Source organism: Ammospiza nelsoni, chromosome 26 (assembly GCF_027579445.1).
Source record: "Ammospiza nelsoni isolate bAmmNel1 chromosome 26, bAmmNel1.pri, whole genome shotgun sequence".
In the NCBI taxonomy this organism is placed as follows: domain Eukaryota; kingdom Metazoa; phylum Chordata; class Aves; order Passeriformes; family Passerellidae; genus Ammospiza; species Ammospiza nelsoni.
The window spans coordinates 4,910,996-4,926,416 of record NC_080658.1 but is presented as its reverse complement, the minus strand read 5'-3'; the positions used below and the strand labels follow the sequence as shown (position 1 = coordinate 4,926,416).

The following is a 15,421-nucleotide window of genomic DNA, read 5'->3' as shown; positions in this document are numbered from 1 at the left end:
AAGGATGGATCCTAAACCCCCTCAGTGCTGGCCCAGCTGCCCAGCAAAGCGCTGCCTAAGCTGCTTGGGAGCAGAACTCATCCCTGACATTCTGCCAATTAAAAAGCACAAAATCCCCCTGCCAGCAGCGCTCAGCTCAACCTGCTGGAAGCAGGCAGGGCCAGAAGCAGTGATGTGCTGGCTTAGCTCTTCAAATCCTTTGTGGAGGCAAAGAAAAAAATAAAACCACCTATCTTCTTGGAATTAGCAGGCTGGGATTGAGACTGGTCACACTTGCAGCCAGCAGGGAAAAGCAGGCTTGGCTCTGTGTTATTCCATTGCACAGACCATACAACAGCACAAAAACAAGAGACAGAACAGCCTGTGTTCTGTCTGGCTAATGATGGCAGCAAGTGCCATGTACGTAGGAAGAGGAAATAATTGTACACATAGACACATATGGCTGGGAATATTTCTGCTTCAACAATGAAAAGGAGAAAAATGCAGCAAGAAAACATTTTCTCAACATCTGGGAGTAAGTGGGAGCTCCACTGGATTTCAGAGAGACATCCATGATATTTATTCTTTGAGCTTGCATACCTGATCTGAAGAATAAAATCACTGTAAATGCTTTCAAAATAGCACTAAAAATATGTATTTACTTATTAAAAATATGTATTTACTTATTGCAGCAGTTTCATATGTTTATACAGGTTTCATTAATGCTCCCACAATATTCTGTTATATTCTGTATATTCTGTTATATTCTGTTATATTCTATATTCTGTTAGCATCATCTACAGCTATTGTTCAGAATTCCTCAAAGTTGTGGTGGTTCCCATTTGTCTGTGCCAGGGGACAGTGGCACAGACAAGTGACAGAGCCTGTGACAGGTTCCCCAGCCCTTCACCCCAAGAACTAAACTCAAAAACAACCTCTCCTGGATGGAAAATGGAAAAAGGTTGGGATTTATTTGGATGAGCCCCCCAAGACTTCACTTGCCACTGTAGAGCCCAGAAGAGAGGCAGGAGAAGGAAGGTCAGGGATGTCCCCTCTCCTCCATTAATTCATTTCCCTGCCCAAGCTCCCAAACAAAGCCCTGTGCTGGCCTGGGAAGGGAAAAACCCCCAGGACAGCAGAGCACAGCTCAAGGCCTGTCTGTGGAGCTGCCCTGAGGTTCAGCACCTGCAAAAGCCACTCCAAACCAGGGGCTTCCCAAGTTTCTCTGAGGTTGAGAGCTGAAAGCAAAAAGGGAAGAGGATCTAAGCCTTCGGTGTGGCTTCTAAAGCTACAGAGCACAGCAATGCTGGGAGGAAAAACCCAAGGGCTGCCCAGTCAGCTCCCTGCAGTGATCCTCCAGTGCCATTCCTGCTCCTTTGCAATTTCAGCTTCCAACCCCCCCCAGCTTCTGTGCCCAACACAGAGAGGAGTCACTACAACCCCACCTATATAATCCTTCTCCTCTCCCTCCACACCATGACCTTCATCCTTCGGGAGGATATTTGACTTTCTTATCCTTACACAAACCACTCTGTTCCACAGGACTCCCAGGGAGGAGCATCCCTCCCTCTGCAGCTCTCCATGCCCACCTCACCAGCTGTGGAAGATCCCTCACTCCTCTCATCTCTCCAGTTCCCATCTGAGCCCTCTGCCCAACCCAGCAGGACCCTTCTCCCCTGAGCACCTTTCCAAGCACCACAGACCATGGGCACCTTCTCTTTCTCAGCTGATTTAGGTCCTTTTTTCCTCATTTTCCTGCAGTGCTGGATGTTTCCATCCCAGCCTCCCTGATAGCACTGATCTTTCTCCAGTCAGGCACAGGGAGGGAGAACAGCTCCCAGCAGCTCTCACCTTTAATCCACTTTTCTCCAGCATATCAGAAGCTCAGAAAGCTGAGGATCACCTCTGCTAACCCTGCCCTGCCCACAGTGCTCAATCTGCTCTCTTGCCAAACTGATCCTCCCAACCCAGACTCTTCAGCTTCTCTCCAGGAAGGCAGCTGATAATAATAACTCTGAAATGCTTTTTTTTCATTAGCCACATCCCTAACCCCCAGATATCTGCCTTTCTTCCACGCAGCTAAAAGGTTCCTTTGACCTCTTTACTCCCAACCTTTTGTTCCTCTCCCTCTCTCCAAACTGCTACAGAACCTTTCACTTGGAGGGGATCACCCCAGAACAAAACCCAAGAGCTCTCTGCAGCCTCCCTCCCACACTGCATCCATCCCTGAGCAAGCTGTGTCATTTTAGAGCCTGTGTCCCTCTGGCCACGCTCCCTGGGACATGGATCACATCTAGAGTCACACCTGCCCCAAGGACAGACATTTCACCTGCCAAGGAACTAGAGCTGTGTGAAAAGGGCATCCCTAACAGCAACACAAACACTCCTGGCTGTGTTATATCTGCTCATTTTTACCTGCAAATACCCAGCACAGCGAGCATTTCCTGCATTCCACACCCATGGCACAGCTCAAGCAATCTCTGGCTCAATACAGAGAGGAAAACTCAAAAGTCTTGTCTGAAAGTGATTTTCAACCTCATTTTTCCTTCTTGTTCAGCCAAAAGCTTTCCTCCATCAATATACTGTGGAAACACTGAGATTGCCCAGCTGTCAGGGGTAGGTGCACAGACTCTGAGCTCCCAAAATCCAGTGTGACCTTGGCCCAGTCCCCCTCACATCTCCTCTTCCACTGTTTTCACCTTCAGTGCTCTGCAGCCTCAACCAGCTCCAAACTGCTCCTCCCAGGGGACAGATTCCACTTTTCCCTCACAGGAAGCTTTAACACAAAATAAAATGTCTCTCTTCTCCCTGGCATATTTTCAGGGAGGGAAGAACAGTGCAGTGACCCTTCCATAAAACCTTCCATAAAACCAAATTCTATCATTTTGTTTTTCACTCCAGTCTATGGGAACAAGGAAACCCTGGTATTTAGCACAGATAAATCCCAATTTAGAACTGTGCCCTTTGTTAAAGTCAAGGGTTGTGACTTCAGTTCTTGTCCCCAGGCACACTCAGCAGCTTCCAAGATCCTGGGATCAGCTAATGGAGCAGAATTTCCTCCCTCACATCACCCCACATTCCCCTGTGTGTCCAGAGCCACCACACACTAACAGGTTTTGCCACTACAATTAATTTTCTTGCCATGGGGGTTTCCCCACAAAGGGACAGGACTGCAGAGCTCACCTGTTCCCTGGGCACAGCCACAGAACCTGACTTGGTTTGGGTTCCCCATCTCTCCCTCACCAAAGGATTACAAGAAATCTGTTTCAAGCCCAAGATTTGGCTCGCTCCACTTCCTGAAACACAAACTTCAAAGCCAAATCAGACAATACCAGTGTTAATTATGGCTCATTTCTGCATGGAAGGAAATGAAGGATGCAAACAAGCCCACGTTTGGGGCTGTGGCAGGAGCCAAACCTCCATCCAACAGGGATTTATTTTCTCGTGTGTTTCTAGCACAGTTTAGTAACAATTTTTGCAGCGTGCACCCCTTATAACACCCAGAAACAACACAAGTTAGTCACTCCTGGATGTCCTGACTGCTTCCAAGACTGCACCTTAACGCCAGACGAAGCAGAATTACGCAAGCTGCACATTATAAAAACCCTCGCAGGTCTCTGGGTGAAAGGCCCGAGTGAGGATGAACAGCTCCCGAAACAAGGAGCCACAGAACAGCTCATCCACGCCTCTCCTCGCTCCTTTTGTTTTCCTTCCTAACCCCGCGACTCTCTCGGCCTGAAGTCAGAGAACAACATGTCATTGTTCGAGCTTAATGAGTCAACGTTAATTTCCCCATTGTTTATTGAAATCCCCTTTCAAACAGCATCAGTGGCGTTAATTACGTTGAAATATTGATGTTTTGGGGAGGGGGTGCGAGAAGGAAGAAGCGGTTTTTCCACACGCAAGGGAAGATGTTCGGAAGCGCTGTGAGGGTCTCGGGGGAGGGATCCGAGCCCTCACCGGGGGTGGGGGATTCCCCTCATGGAGGGATCGTTCCCTCACCGGGTCCCTCACGGGGCTGGTCGGTGCCATCACGGGAGGAAGGCTGATCCCCTCACCTTCAGCCCCTCGCCGCCACCATCACAACCCGTGCCCGGGCAGCCCTCCCGAGCCGCGGCTCACCCTGACAGGCGGCCCCGGCCCCCCACGCTCCCCTCGGTGCCGCAGCGCCGGGCCCGCACACAAAGCCCCGCTGAGGGGGTGCGGAGAAGGCGGCGGAGCCCAGCCCGAGGGGCCGCGGCCGCGCGAGGGAAGTACCTGGAAGTCCCTGTCCTCGTTGAAGCGGGAGAACCTGTCCGCCATTTCGCGCCGGCCCGGCCCGGCCCGGCCCCGCTCCGGCCGCCGCCGCCTCCGCCCTCAGCGCCGCCCGCCTGCACCGCCCCCGCCGCACCGCGCATGCGCCGCCCGCGGCTCACGTGCGCGGCGACGCGGGTCACGTGAGCGGCAACGACGGGGGTCCCTCACGGCAGCGCCAACGCGCGGAGCGGAGTGGCTGCTGCAGCGGGAGCCGGCGGCAGGACGGGCCCGGAGACTGCGGCGCGCCAAGGGGGCGGAACCGGCTCGCACGGCCGGCCGCGCCCTCAGGGCTCCGCTGCGGCAGGTCACGTCCCGCCGAGCCTCGCTGCGCGTCTGACTGCGGATGGCAGCGCGCAGGCCCGCCCCGGCGGCCAATGGGGGCGCGAGCAGCGGCACGCGCGCGCCGGGCAACCAATGAGGGCGCCTGCACCGCACGCGCGTGCCTAGCAGCCAATTAGGGCGCGAGCTACTGCGCAGCGCGGGGCACCGTTTTCCACCCGCTGCAACGCGCATGTGCAAAGGCGTCACACGGAGAGGGCTCGACATGGAGACAGCGAGCTCCGCTTCGGCCTTCCCGCCCTCCCGGCCTGAGCCAATGGGAGCTGCTCCAGTCGCTTGAGTGATGGACGTGTGAACCAATGGGAGCGCAGGCTCTCCACCGCCCCCCGGAGTGCGCAGCGGGCCGTGCCGCCTGCTGGGGCCGCGCATGCGCAGAGCGGGATCGGCGGGGCCCGCGCGGGGGTGGCTGAGGGCGGCCTGGGGCCCCTCAGCGCTGGGAGCGGCTCGGGGCCGGAGCGCCCTCACGGGCATCGCAGAAATGGTGGCCAGCACAAATCCTCTCCTCTCCCCGCCCCTGAGGGGGAAGTGTGTGCCCCAACCCTGCCCTCTGCAGGGCACAGCAGCAGGGCCACGGACAGCACCGAGGGGCTGGAGGGTGGTGCTAGGTCAGGGTGTGGAGTCTGGGTCTGCTTTGGGATCGGAGTCAGGTCTAGGATCCAGATCTGGGTCTGGATTTAGGGGCCAGGACTGGGTACTCGGGGCTGTTTGATGGATTTGGGGGCTGTGAAAAACGCCAGTCACTTTTCACAGGGGGCTTGGCTGGGTTTGGCATCAGGGGATGGGCTCTAGGTCTGGGTCTGGATTTGTGGGCAAGGCTTGCATTTGGGGTCTGGGTCTAGGTTTGAGGTCTGGATCTGGGATTTGGGTCCGGCTCTGCAGAGGTCTCTGCTTCTCCATCCCCCAGCACAGCTGTCGCCAGCTGTCCCCCAGCACCGTGCCGTGTGTCGCCGGCCCTCCGCCTGCCCCGACAGCAGGAAAAACGGATCCCATCTGTCTCCATTCATTCTTTGCTTTCCCTCCCTCCGCAGCAGCCTCTCTGCCCGGGCCCTGCTGCCCTCTGCTGCCTGTCAGGGCCGGTGAGGGAGAGGAGTTCAGGATCGGGGATGTGTGCAGTGTGTTCTGTGTCCTCCATGTGCCACCAGAGCTGTCCCTGAGGGGACACCTGTGCCCTGCCCAGCGAGGCAGTGAGTCCTGAAACACTGCTTGTGCTTTGTGCTCCACTGGGTAGCTCCAGCCCAATTTGTTCCTCCAGTGAGCCAGGCTGGCCTGTGCTGCCAGAACTCCTGTGTGGAACATGTGTTCCCTCACTTGCTAGGAGGGAATGCTGTGCTCAGCCTGCCCCACCACAGCAGCCCTGTGGGAATTCCCCCAGGATATCCTGGAAATAAAAACCTCGCAGGAAAAGGAGATGCTGGATGCCCCAACCCTGGAAGTGCTCAAAGCTGGGTTGGGTAAGGCCTTGAGCATCCTGGGGCTGGGACTAGGTGGTCTTTAAGGTCCATCCCGACCCCTAATATCCGATGATTCAAATCTCACCTCTCTCCTGGGGCCAGCCAGCCCTGTGTGGCCAGCCAGGTGGGATGAACCTGGAACAGGGAATTGGGGAGCCCCTCTTCTCTGGGGAGCCCCTCTTCTCTGGGGGGCCCTCTCTGGGCTGTGCCCCCCAGCCCTGCTGCCACAGGAGCAGGAGGGAGGCCAGCAATGAATGCCTCCCCACTTGGCATCTGCCTGTGCCAAGGCCTCTCTGCCCTCCAGGACCTGTGGCTTTTGGGGGACACATCTGCCCCCTTCTGGTACCCTCTAGCCTGGAGGGACTGGCACAGGGACAGCTCTGTGTCCTACTGGGCACAGGGACAACTCAGTGTCCTTGTTGGGAACAGCTTCATGCACTGTCACACACAGGGACAGCTCAGTGTTCACAGTGGGGACAGCTCTGTCCCCACTGGGCATGGGGACAGCTGCATGTCCCCGTGTCAGCTCTGTGTGAGGCACCCATTGGGTGCCTCTGTGTCCCCAGTGGGCTGGGGACAGTTGGAATGGCTGTGTGACACTGTGGAGTGTGACACTTCTGGTCACACTGAGCCCACCCCTCCCTGCAGGGGGACAGATGGGCACTCAGGGGACCCTGAGAGTCACCACGGGTCAGTGGCATGGGCTCACTGATGTCCCCACAGCCAGCCCTGACACTGGAGGGTATAAATAGCAGCTCTGTCACCTCCTGTCACATGCCCAGTGCTGGCAGGTCCCCTGCCCCTGGCTGGGGACACAGCTGTTCCTGGGAGAGGGAGGGGTGGCCACAGGGGCACCCCATCCTTCCTGCACTGCCACCACCCCACAGACCTGCCACAGTTCCTGGGGGACATCACTGGGGACACAGACCCCAACCCAGCACAGGGACAGAGCTGAGATGGTTGGACCACGCCCACCCGACCAATACGGGGTCCCTGTGCCCCATGGGGACTCATTGCCATCCCTGGGGACTTCAAGGGCACTTCCAACCCCAAAGCAGAGCCCAAAGGGAAATTTGTGCCCATTCCCCCCTCCCCTCCCCGCCGTGATCCCGTGCACTCCGTGGGCAGAAATGGTCACTGCGGTCTGGGCTGGCTCTAAAAATACCCAACCCCTGACAGTGACAGCTGCAGCCAGGCCAGGGGGGCCCACAGCGGGGGCTGCCAGCCCCGTGTCCCCTCCCTGCAGGGACAGCCTTGTCACTTCCCACACACACACATTTCTCCATTTCAGCGTCCCCTGGGGTCCCGTCCTGCCGCCCCAGTGTCCCAGCAGGACGGTGCCACGGGGCGGTGGCCGCGTGCCCACCGCGCCCACGCTGTCCCCAGGGCCTGGCGGGCGGCACGCGGCCGTGGTGGCCCGGTGGCCGTGGCGCTGGCCGTCCCCAGGCCTCCCCGAAGCCCCTAATCCATCTCTCGCAGCAGGAGATGCCTAAGCTGCCTTTTCATGCCGGCTCCTCCGCGCGCAGCCTCGCGCGCTCTCAATGCCGGCGCTGGCAGGAGATGTGTCCGACAAGCTGAGGGGATCCTCCCCCGCCAGCAAGGTCAAGGTGTGCTTAAGCCACGTCCCCACACCCTCCCTGGTGGGCTTTGTGTCCCACCAGCACCAGGGGTGGCTTTGGGGGACAGCACAGCTTTGGGGGACAGCACAGCTTTGGGGACAGCACAGCTTTGGGGGACAGCACAACTTTGGAGGACAGCACAGCTTTGGGGGACAGCACAGCTTTGGGGGCAGCACAACTTTGGGGACAGCACAGCTTTGGGAGACAGCACAGCTTTGGGGACAGCACAGCTTTGGGGACAGCACAACTTTGGGGGACAGCACAGCTTTGGGGGACAGCACAGCTTTGGGGGACAGCACAACTTTGGGGGACAGCACAGCTTTGGGGGACAGCACAGCTTTGGGGTCTCAGTGCCCTGAGGGATCCAGGCAGGCAAACCCATATTGTGGGGGCTCATCCCCCAGCTCAGTCTTGGGGTCACCCACCAGCCCCCCAGTCCCAGCTGGGGACCCTCTGTGGTCCTTGGCTGCCCCCAGGGCTTGGCTCACCCCACACCCAGCCCAGGGCTCATCTCTGCCCCCAGCCCCCCTGGGCAGGGCTGCTCACAGACCCCTCCCACACACGGAGCACTGCAGACCATCACACCAGTTCAGACCAGTATAAACCAGGCCTGAGCACTGCTCTCCCTGGTAAGGAGCACACGTGTGTGTGTGTCTGCACACGTGTGTGTGTCTGCACACGTGTCTGTGTGTCTGGGCATGCAGGGCCCATGCCCAGGACCCCGTGTCACTCCTGTTCCCTTGGTGACAGACCCCGTCCTCTGCTGGCACCTCGCGCCTGCCGCCAGCCAGGGCCTTTGTGCCTGGTTTTAATTAGAGCCTCTTAAGTGTGAAACAAAGCCAAGGGCAGGGCTGGGGGGCCTTCCCTTCCTCTGCGCTCTTGGGGGACCTCCAAGGTCCCCATCCTGCCTGGCATCGCCCCCCACAGCCCCTCCATGCCCCACTTGTGCTTTGCCATCCTCCGTGCCCATCCCTAAGGGACACGTGCCAGTACCCCCTGGAAGTTCTGCCCTTCAGAGTGGTGCTGGCTACACACAGGGCCTGTGCCAGATGTGGTGCCACCCCCAGTGTCACCCCCAGGGAAGAGGCTCAGAAAGGGGCCACCGGCCTGTGGCTGGGTTAGGGTGCTCCCAGCTGTGTCCCCCATCCTTGGTTATGATGGGTGCAGGGAGGACCCCACAGGCATCCTGGCACCTCATGGTGCTGGGGGGATCTCAGGAAGGGGGGCTGCATGGGCACCATGTCCTGCTCCATGAGGGGCACAGAAGCCACCAGACCTTTGGAGGTGGCTGTACCCATGGGGTCCCTTGGGTGCTGGGAGCAGGGGACTGCCAACACTGGGTGCCCACCAGCATCCCCCAGTGCCGTACTGGGATGAAGGGAGAGTGGAGCAGTGGGAGGATTGGGGCTCCTGGGTGCCCCCCACCCTGAGCAGCTCTGTGGGGACACAAAGGGGAGCTGGGGGGAAGAGCTGGGTTTGGCCCCATACTCCCAGTAAAGCCCAGTCTGGGCAGCACCCACCCTCTCCCACTGGGTGCAAGGGTTGGTCCTTGTCTTCACAGTGTCCCCTCCACCCAGGACACCAAGCCCAGACCCCCATTGGAAGTTTTGGGGAGGGGGCAGCACCCTCTACCACCCCTCATGCCTCTGGCAGGGCCTGGTGACAGGGACAAGGGATTTCAACAGGATTGCCTGGCCACCCTGAATGTCCCTGTGAGGGGACACCCCTGAGCAGGTAGGACCCTGCTGCTTCCCTGGGGTGTCCCCTGACACCCCCAGCCCACGCAGGGGCTCCTCTCAGGGCTGGCTGGTGGATCTGCTCTGGGTGTTGCCATCCCCAGGAGGGCTCAGCACCCACTCTGGGTGGAACCATGTCCCAGTGTGTCCCTGGAGGCTCTGGGGACCCTTGTCCTGAGCCACCAGCACCCAGGAGGACAGGCAGGATGGGGCCAACCTCTGCAACCCCTTCTGAAAGTGAAACCCCCAATCTCCAGAAAGAATCCAAAATCTGAAGCGTTTAGGAAGTCAAGATCCACGTGGCTGTGCAGACACCCTTGTACCCCTCTGTTCCTGTCGCTGTGGGCCTGGGGGACACGGTGGGGACACTCAACCAGACTGTGCCGCCATAGGGCCGGAGCAGGAACGCGAACGGGAACGGGAATGGGAACGGATAAAGGAATGGGAATGGGAACGGGAACGGGAACGGGAGCGGGAACGGGCCGGAGGCAGCGCTGGCCGGGCTCCAGCCTCTGCCCGCCGCCTCCCGCCCGGGACCCCCGCACACCCAGCGACCCCCGGGGCCCAAAGGCAGCGCAGCACCCCTGGGTGCCCCATCAGGGACAGCCGGCCCTGGCTCCCATCCCCCGGCAGCCCCGGAGGCTCCGCCATCCCGGGAGCGGGAGAGCCCCGGGCAGCCCCGCCGGGACACCCGGCACGTCCGGCCCGGGGGGCTGGCGGGGAGGGGGCCCGGCAGCATCGTGTGTCCCGGCTTTCCCCCCACCCCAGGCTTTGATTTGGGAGCCCCCCCTGCCCTTCCCCCTCGGCCAGGAGCCGCAATGGTTTCAATTACGCTGTGAAAGGCGGTGGGGCCCCCTCTTTTCACGACAGCCCGGGTCTCCTGCTCACAACAAAAGCTTAAGTTACAGGAAAGGGAGAGAAAGGGAGGGAGGACGCGCAGGGAGGGAGGGAAAGGGGCTGCCAGGAGCCCCCCAGCTCCCCAAAACGGAGCGGGCAGGGGCAGGGGGCTCCCCAGCACAGCCCCCCCGGCTGCCTTTCATCCCCCAGCCCCCCAAAACAGGGGCAGGGGGTTCCCCACCGCAGCCCCCAAGGGAAACGGGGGAAAGGCAGCCCCTTGCCTTGGGAAAGGCAGCCCCCGTTCTAGTGCCGAAATTTGGGGTGATCACCAACAGTATTATTCCCTCCAGTGGGTTCCAGTCACTCCCAGTGTGTCTGAGCCTCCCCAGTGTGTCCCAGTGCCCCCCAGTGTGTGTTTGACTCCCCAGTGTGTCCCAGTGCCCCCCAGTGTGTGTTTGCCTCCCCCGTGTGTCCCATGACCCCCCTGTGCTTGACCTCCCTGTGTCCCAACACTCTCAGTGTGTCTTGGATGGCCCCAGCGCATCCTGGATCCCCCTGCTGTGTCCCAGTGTCCCCCCACAGTGTGTCCCAGTGTTTCCCCAGTGTGTTCCAGTCTCCCCTTGCATGTCCCAGATCCCCCCAGCATGTCCTGGATCCTCCCAGTGTGTCCTGGTTCCCTCCAGGCATATCCCTGCCATGTCCAAGACTCCCCCCCCCAGTGTGTCCCAGTCCCTCCCAGTGTGTCCCAGTTCCTACCAGTGTGTCCCAGTCCCTCCCAGTGTGTCCCAGTCCCAACATGTGTCCCAGTTCCCCCCAGTGTGTCCCAGTCCCTACCAGTGTGTCCCAGTTCCCCCCAGTGTGTCCCAGTCCCTACCAGTGTGTCCCAGTCCCCCAGGCCTCTCCCACTGCCCTGTTTTGGGGAGACCCCTGGCTGTGCAGTGGCCTTTTGGGGGTGCAGCACTCCATGGTGCCCAAGGAGTGGTGGCACTGCCTGGCTGACACCTGGGGACAAGGGATGTTGGGGCCAATCCTGGAGGTCTCCTGTGGGGCATGGGAGCTAATCCTGCTCCACTGCACCCTAAAGTGGGACCTGGGGACAGTGGGGGACACCTTGCAGCGCCCTAGAGGGGTCTTGGGCTGGGGGGAGCAGCCCCACAGGTGGGGGGCCAAGGTGGGGTTAGGGGACATGAGCAGTGCAGAGGACACAAGGGGGGCACAGGAGACACAGAGGGGACAGAGGACATGGAGGGAGTGCAGAGGCCACAGCAGGGCTAGGGCACCCAGCGGGGGATGCAGGGGACACAGGGGACACGGAACACTGGGGGAGTGCAGAGCACTCGGGGGGCACAGGGTACATGGGAGGTGCAGGGGACAGGGGAGGGGCACAGGACAGAGGTACAGTGACCACAGTGGTGGTCAGGAGACACGGGGGAGAAGTAGGGGACACGAGGGGACACAGGACAGCCGGACACACAGAGGGCACATGGGGGCGACACAGGATAGCAGGGCACACAGAGCGGGGACAAGGGGACATGAGGGGCACAGGGGACACGGGGCACAGGGGACACGGGGGCACAGGGGACACGGGGCACAGGGGATACGGGGGCACAGGGGACACGGGGGCACAGGGGACATGGGGGCACAGGGGACACGGGGCACAGGGGACATGGCAGGGGCACTGGGGGCACAGGGGACATAGGCGGCAGAGGCCACAGTGTGTTTTGGGCACACGGGGCACAGGGAACACAGGGGGCACAGGAGACACTGGGGGCACACGGGGCACACGGGACACGGGCGGCAGCGGCCACAATGCCATTCGGGCACACAGGGCACAGGGGACACGGAGGGGGGCGCAGAGGCCACACTACCGTTCGGGCACACGGGGCACGGGGGACACTGGGCACACGGGGCACAGGGCCACGCTCCGGTTCGGGCACACGGGGCACACGGGGCACGGAGGGCACTGGGCACACGGGGCACAGGGCCACGCTGCCGTTCGGGCACACGGGGCACAGGGGACACGGGGCACAGGGCCACGCTGCCGTTCGGGCACACGGGGCACACGGCAGGCCCGCTCCCCGCGGCCCCGGCCCGACCCCGCCCGCGGGGGGTTCGGGGGGGTTCGCCCCGCTCGGAAAAACTTTGGGGGGGGCGGTGACCCCCGGGCCGGGGGCGGGGCCTGGTGGGCGTGGCCCGGGCCGGGGTGGGCGTGGCGGCCGCGGCTTTTGAATGTGATTGGTGGAGCGGGCGGGGCCGGGGGCGGGGCGGGCGGCGCTGGCCCCGCCCGGCGGGGACGCGGCGCTGCCCCGCACAAAGGCGGCGGGAGCGTCCGGTGCGGTCGCTCTGTTCCCCGCGCCCCGGGACCCCGGCACCCCCCGGCACCCCCCGGGACCCCCCTCCCGCCACCCTCCCGGCACCACCGGGAGCAGCAGGAGCGCCAAGTTCGGGCAGCGGGAGCAGCGCCGCGGAGCACCGGGAGCCCCACGTCCGAGCACCGGGAGCCGTCCCGCCACGCACTGGAGATCGAGACACCGGGAGCCGTCCCGCCGGGCACGGGGTAGGCGGACAGCGGGCAGCGGGAGCCGTCCGGGCAGCGCCGGGTACGGGGGATCCGGGAGCCATCCAGGCGGGAGCTGAGAGCGTCCCGTCACCGGGGATCGTCCGGCGCCAGCACCGGCCACGGAGGAGCTGATCCCCGGGAGCCGTCGAGTCAGCATCGGGCACGGCAGATCAGGCCAGCCGGGGTCATCCAGGCGGCACCAGAGCGTATCCAGTCACCGGGAGCCGTCCAGGCAGCCCCGGGCACGGCAGCCCCGGACGGGAGGATCGGCCGTGCGGCGGGGCACCGGGCACGGTAAATCGGGACGCACGGCTCGGGGCACCGGGCACGGTAAATCGGGGCGCACGGCTCGGGGCACCATGGGCCCCCCCGGCGTGCTGCCCGCCCTGGCCTGGCTGCTGGCGGGGCTGAGCGTGCCGGCGCCGAGCCGGGCCCAGCTGCACGGCGAGAAGGGCATCTCCATCCCCGACCACGGCTTCTGCCAGCCCATCTCCATCCCGCTCTGCACCGACATCGCCTACAACCAGACCATCATGCCCAACCTGCTGGGTCACACCAACCAGGAGGACGCGGGGCTGGAGGTCCACCAGTTCTACCCTCTGGTGAAGGTGCAGTGCTCGCTGGAGCTGAAGTTCTTCCTGTGCTCCATGTACGCGCCGGTGTGCACGGTGCTGGAGCAGGCCATCCCGCCGTGCCGCTCCATCTGCGAGCGGGCGCGCCAGGGCTGCGAGGCCCTCATGAACAAATTCGGCTTCCAGTGGCCGGAGCGGCTGCGGTGCGAGAACTTCCCCCGGCACGGCGCCGAGCAGATCTGCGTGGGGCAGAACCACTCCGAGGACGGCGGCTCCCCGGCGCTGCTGACCAGCGCCACGCCGCTGGCCGGCCAGGGCACCCCGGGCGCCCCTCGCTACGCCACCCTGGACCACCCCTTCCACTGCCCACGGGCGCTGAAGGTGCCCAGCTACCTCAACTACAAGTTCCTGGGGGAGAAGGACTGCGCGGCGCCCTGCGAGCCCACCCGGCCCGACGGCCACATGTTCTTCAATGAGGACGAGATCCGCTTTGCCCGCATCTGGATCCTCATCTGGTCCGTCCTGTGCTGCGCCTCCACCTTCTTCACCGTCACCACCTACCTGGTGGACATGCAACGCTTCCGCTACCCCGAGCGACCCATCATCTTCCTCTCGGGGTGCTACACCATGGTGTCGGTGGCCTACATCGCCGGCTTCGTGCTGGAGGAGAGGGTGGTGTGCAACGAGCGCTTCCAGGAGGACGGCTACCGCACCGTGGTGCAGGGCACCAAGAAGGAGGGCTGCACCATCCTCTTCATGATGCTCTACTTCTTCAGCATGGCCAGCTCCATCTGGTGGGTCATCCTCTCCCTCACCTGGTTCCTGGCCGCCGGCATGAAATGGGGCCACGAGGCCATCGAGGCCAACTCCCAGTACTTCCACTTGGCCGCCTGGGCAGTGCCGGCGGTCAAGACCATCACCATCCTGGCCATGGGGCAGATCGACGGCGACCTGCTGAGCGGCGTCTGCTTCGTGGGCCTCAACAACATCGACCCTCTGCGAGGCTTCGTGCTGGCGCCGCTCTTCGTCTACCTCTTCATCGGCACCTCCTTCCTCCTGGCCGGCTTCGTCTCCCTCTTCCGCATCCGCACCATCATGAAGCACGGCGGCACCAAGACGGAGAAGCTGGAGCGGCTCATGGTTCGCATCGGGGTTTTCAGCGTCCTCTACACCGTGCCGGCCACCATCGTCATCGCCTGCTACTTCTACGAGCAGGCCTTCCGCGAGCACTGGGAGCGCAGCTGGATCAGCCAGAACTGCAAGAGCTTGGCCATCCCCTGCCCGCTGCACTTCACCCCCCGCATGACCCCCGACTTCACCGTCTACATGATCAAGTATCTCATGACTCTGATCGTGGGCATCACCTCGGGGTTCTGGATATGGTCTGGCAAAACCCTGCACTCCTGGAGGAAGTTCTACACTCGGCTCACCAACAGCAAGCAGGGCGAGACCACGGTGTGACCCCCCCCGCCCTTCGGCCTGAAATATTTTTTTGTTTTGGGGGTGGGGTGGGGGAGGAGTTATTATATATTTTTTATTTTTAGATTTATTAACGTCTAAGGGGTGTCTCTCTTTCTCTTTGGATTTTTTTTTTTTTTGTAATTAAACCTGTAAATAGCATTTGTAAATTTAAGTATATATTTGTATTTGAACGTGTGGAAAAAGAGAGGGAGGAAATAGGAGGAGAGGGAGGGAGAAAGAGGAGAAAGAGGGGAGGGAAAAGAATGAAAAGGGGAAAAAACAGTGGAAAAGAGAGGAAAAAGGGGGGAAGGAAAGAAAAATAGGAAAGAAAAAAAGAGGAGACAAGGGAAAAATGAGCAGCAGGGGTGAAAAAAGGAGAAAAGTGAGGAAAAAGGGGAAAATGAGAAAAAAGGGAGGAAAAAAGTGGGAGAAAGGGGAGGAAAACAGAAGAAAAGGGAGAAAAACAGAAAAGAGCAGAAAAAAGGAGAGAAGGGAAGAAAAATGAGAAAAAGCAGAAAAAAACGAAAGGGAGAAAGAACAGGAGAAGGAGAGAAAAAGATAAAAAAGGAGG

At 61.0% G+C, this 15,421-nt stretch overlaps 2 protein-coding genes across 3 annotated transcripts in view; one reads left to right on the top strand and one right to left on the bottom strand.

Annotated features, from left to right (window-relative positions):
• The window catches only part of GPATCH8 (G-patch domain containing 8), a 56,480-nt gene extending 52,165 nt beyond the window's left edge, over positions 1-4,315 (bottom strand). The window contains exon 1 of one of the 2 annotated variants that reach the window (XM_059489141.1): positions 4,237-4,315. In XM_059489141.1, coding sequence (XP_059345124.1) covers positions 4,237-4,281 — 45 coding nt within the window. In that variant the 5' untranslated portion in view covers positions 4,282-4,315. The remainder of the gene's footprint in view (positions 1-4,236) is intronic. The other variant, XM_059489143.1, reaches the window with a different exon arrangement.
• An 8,822-nt stretch (positions 4,316-13,137) lies between these two features.
• On the top strand, positions 13,138-14,995 carry FZD2 (frizzled class receptor 2). Its single transcript, XM_059489333.1, has one exon. It carries the CDS (start codon positions 13,177-13,179, stop codon positions 14,848-14,850), a length of 1,674 nt encoding a protein of 557 aa, XP_059345316.1. The 5' UTR covers positions 13,138-13,176; the 3' UTR covers positions 14,851-14,995.
• Positions 14,996-15,421: the final 426 nt, after the last annotated feature.

Bases quoted from the DNA above. Each gene is read 5' to 3' on its own strand.
- FZD2 (XM_059489333.1), top strand. From the start codon at position 13,177: ATGGGCCCCCCCGGCGTGCTGCCCGCCCTGGCCTGGCTGCTGGCGGGG.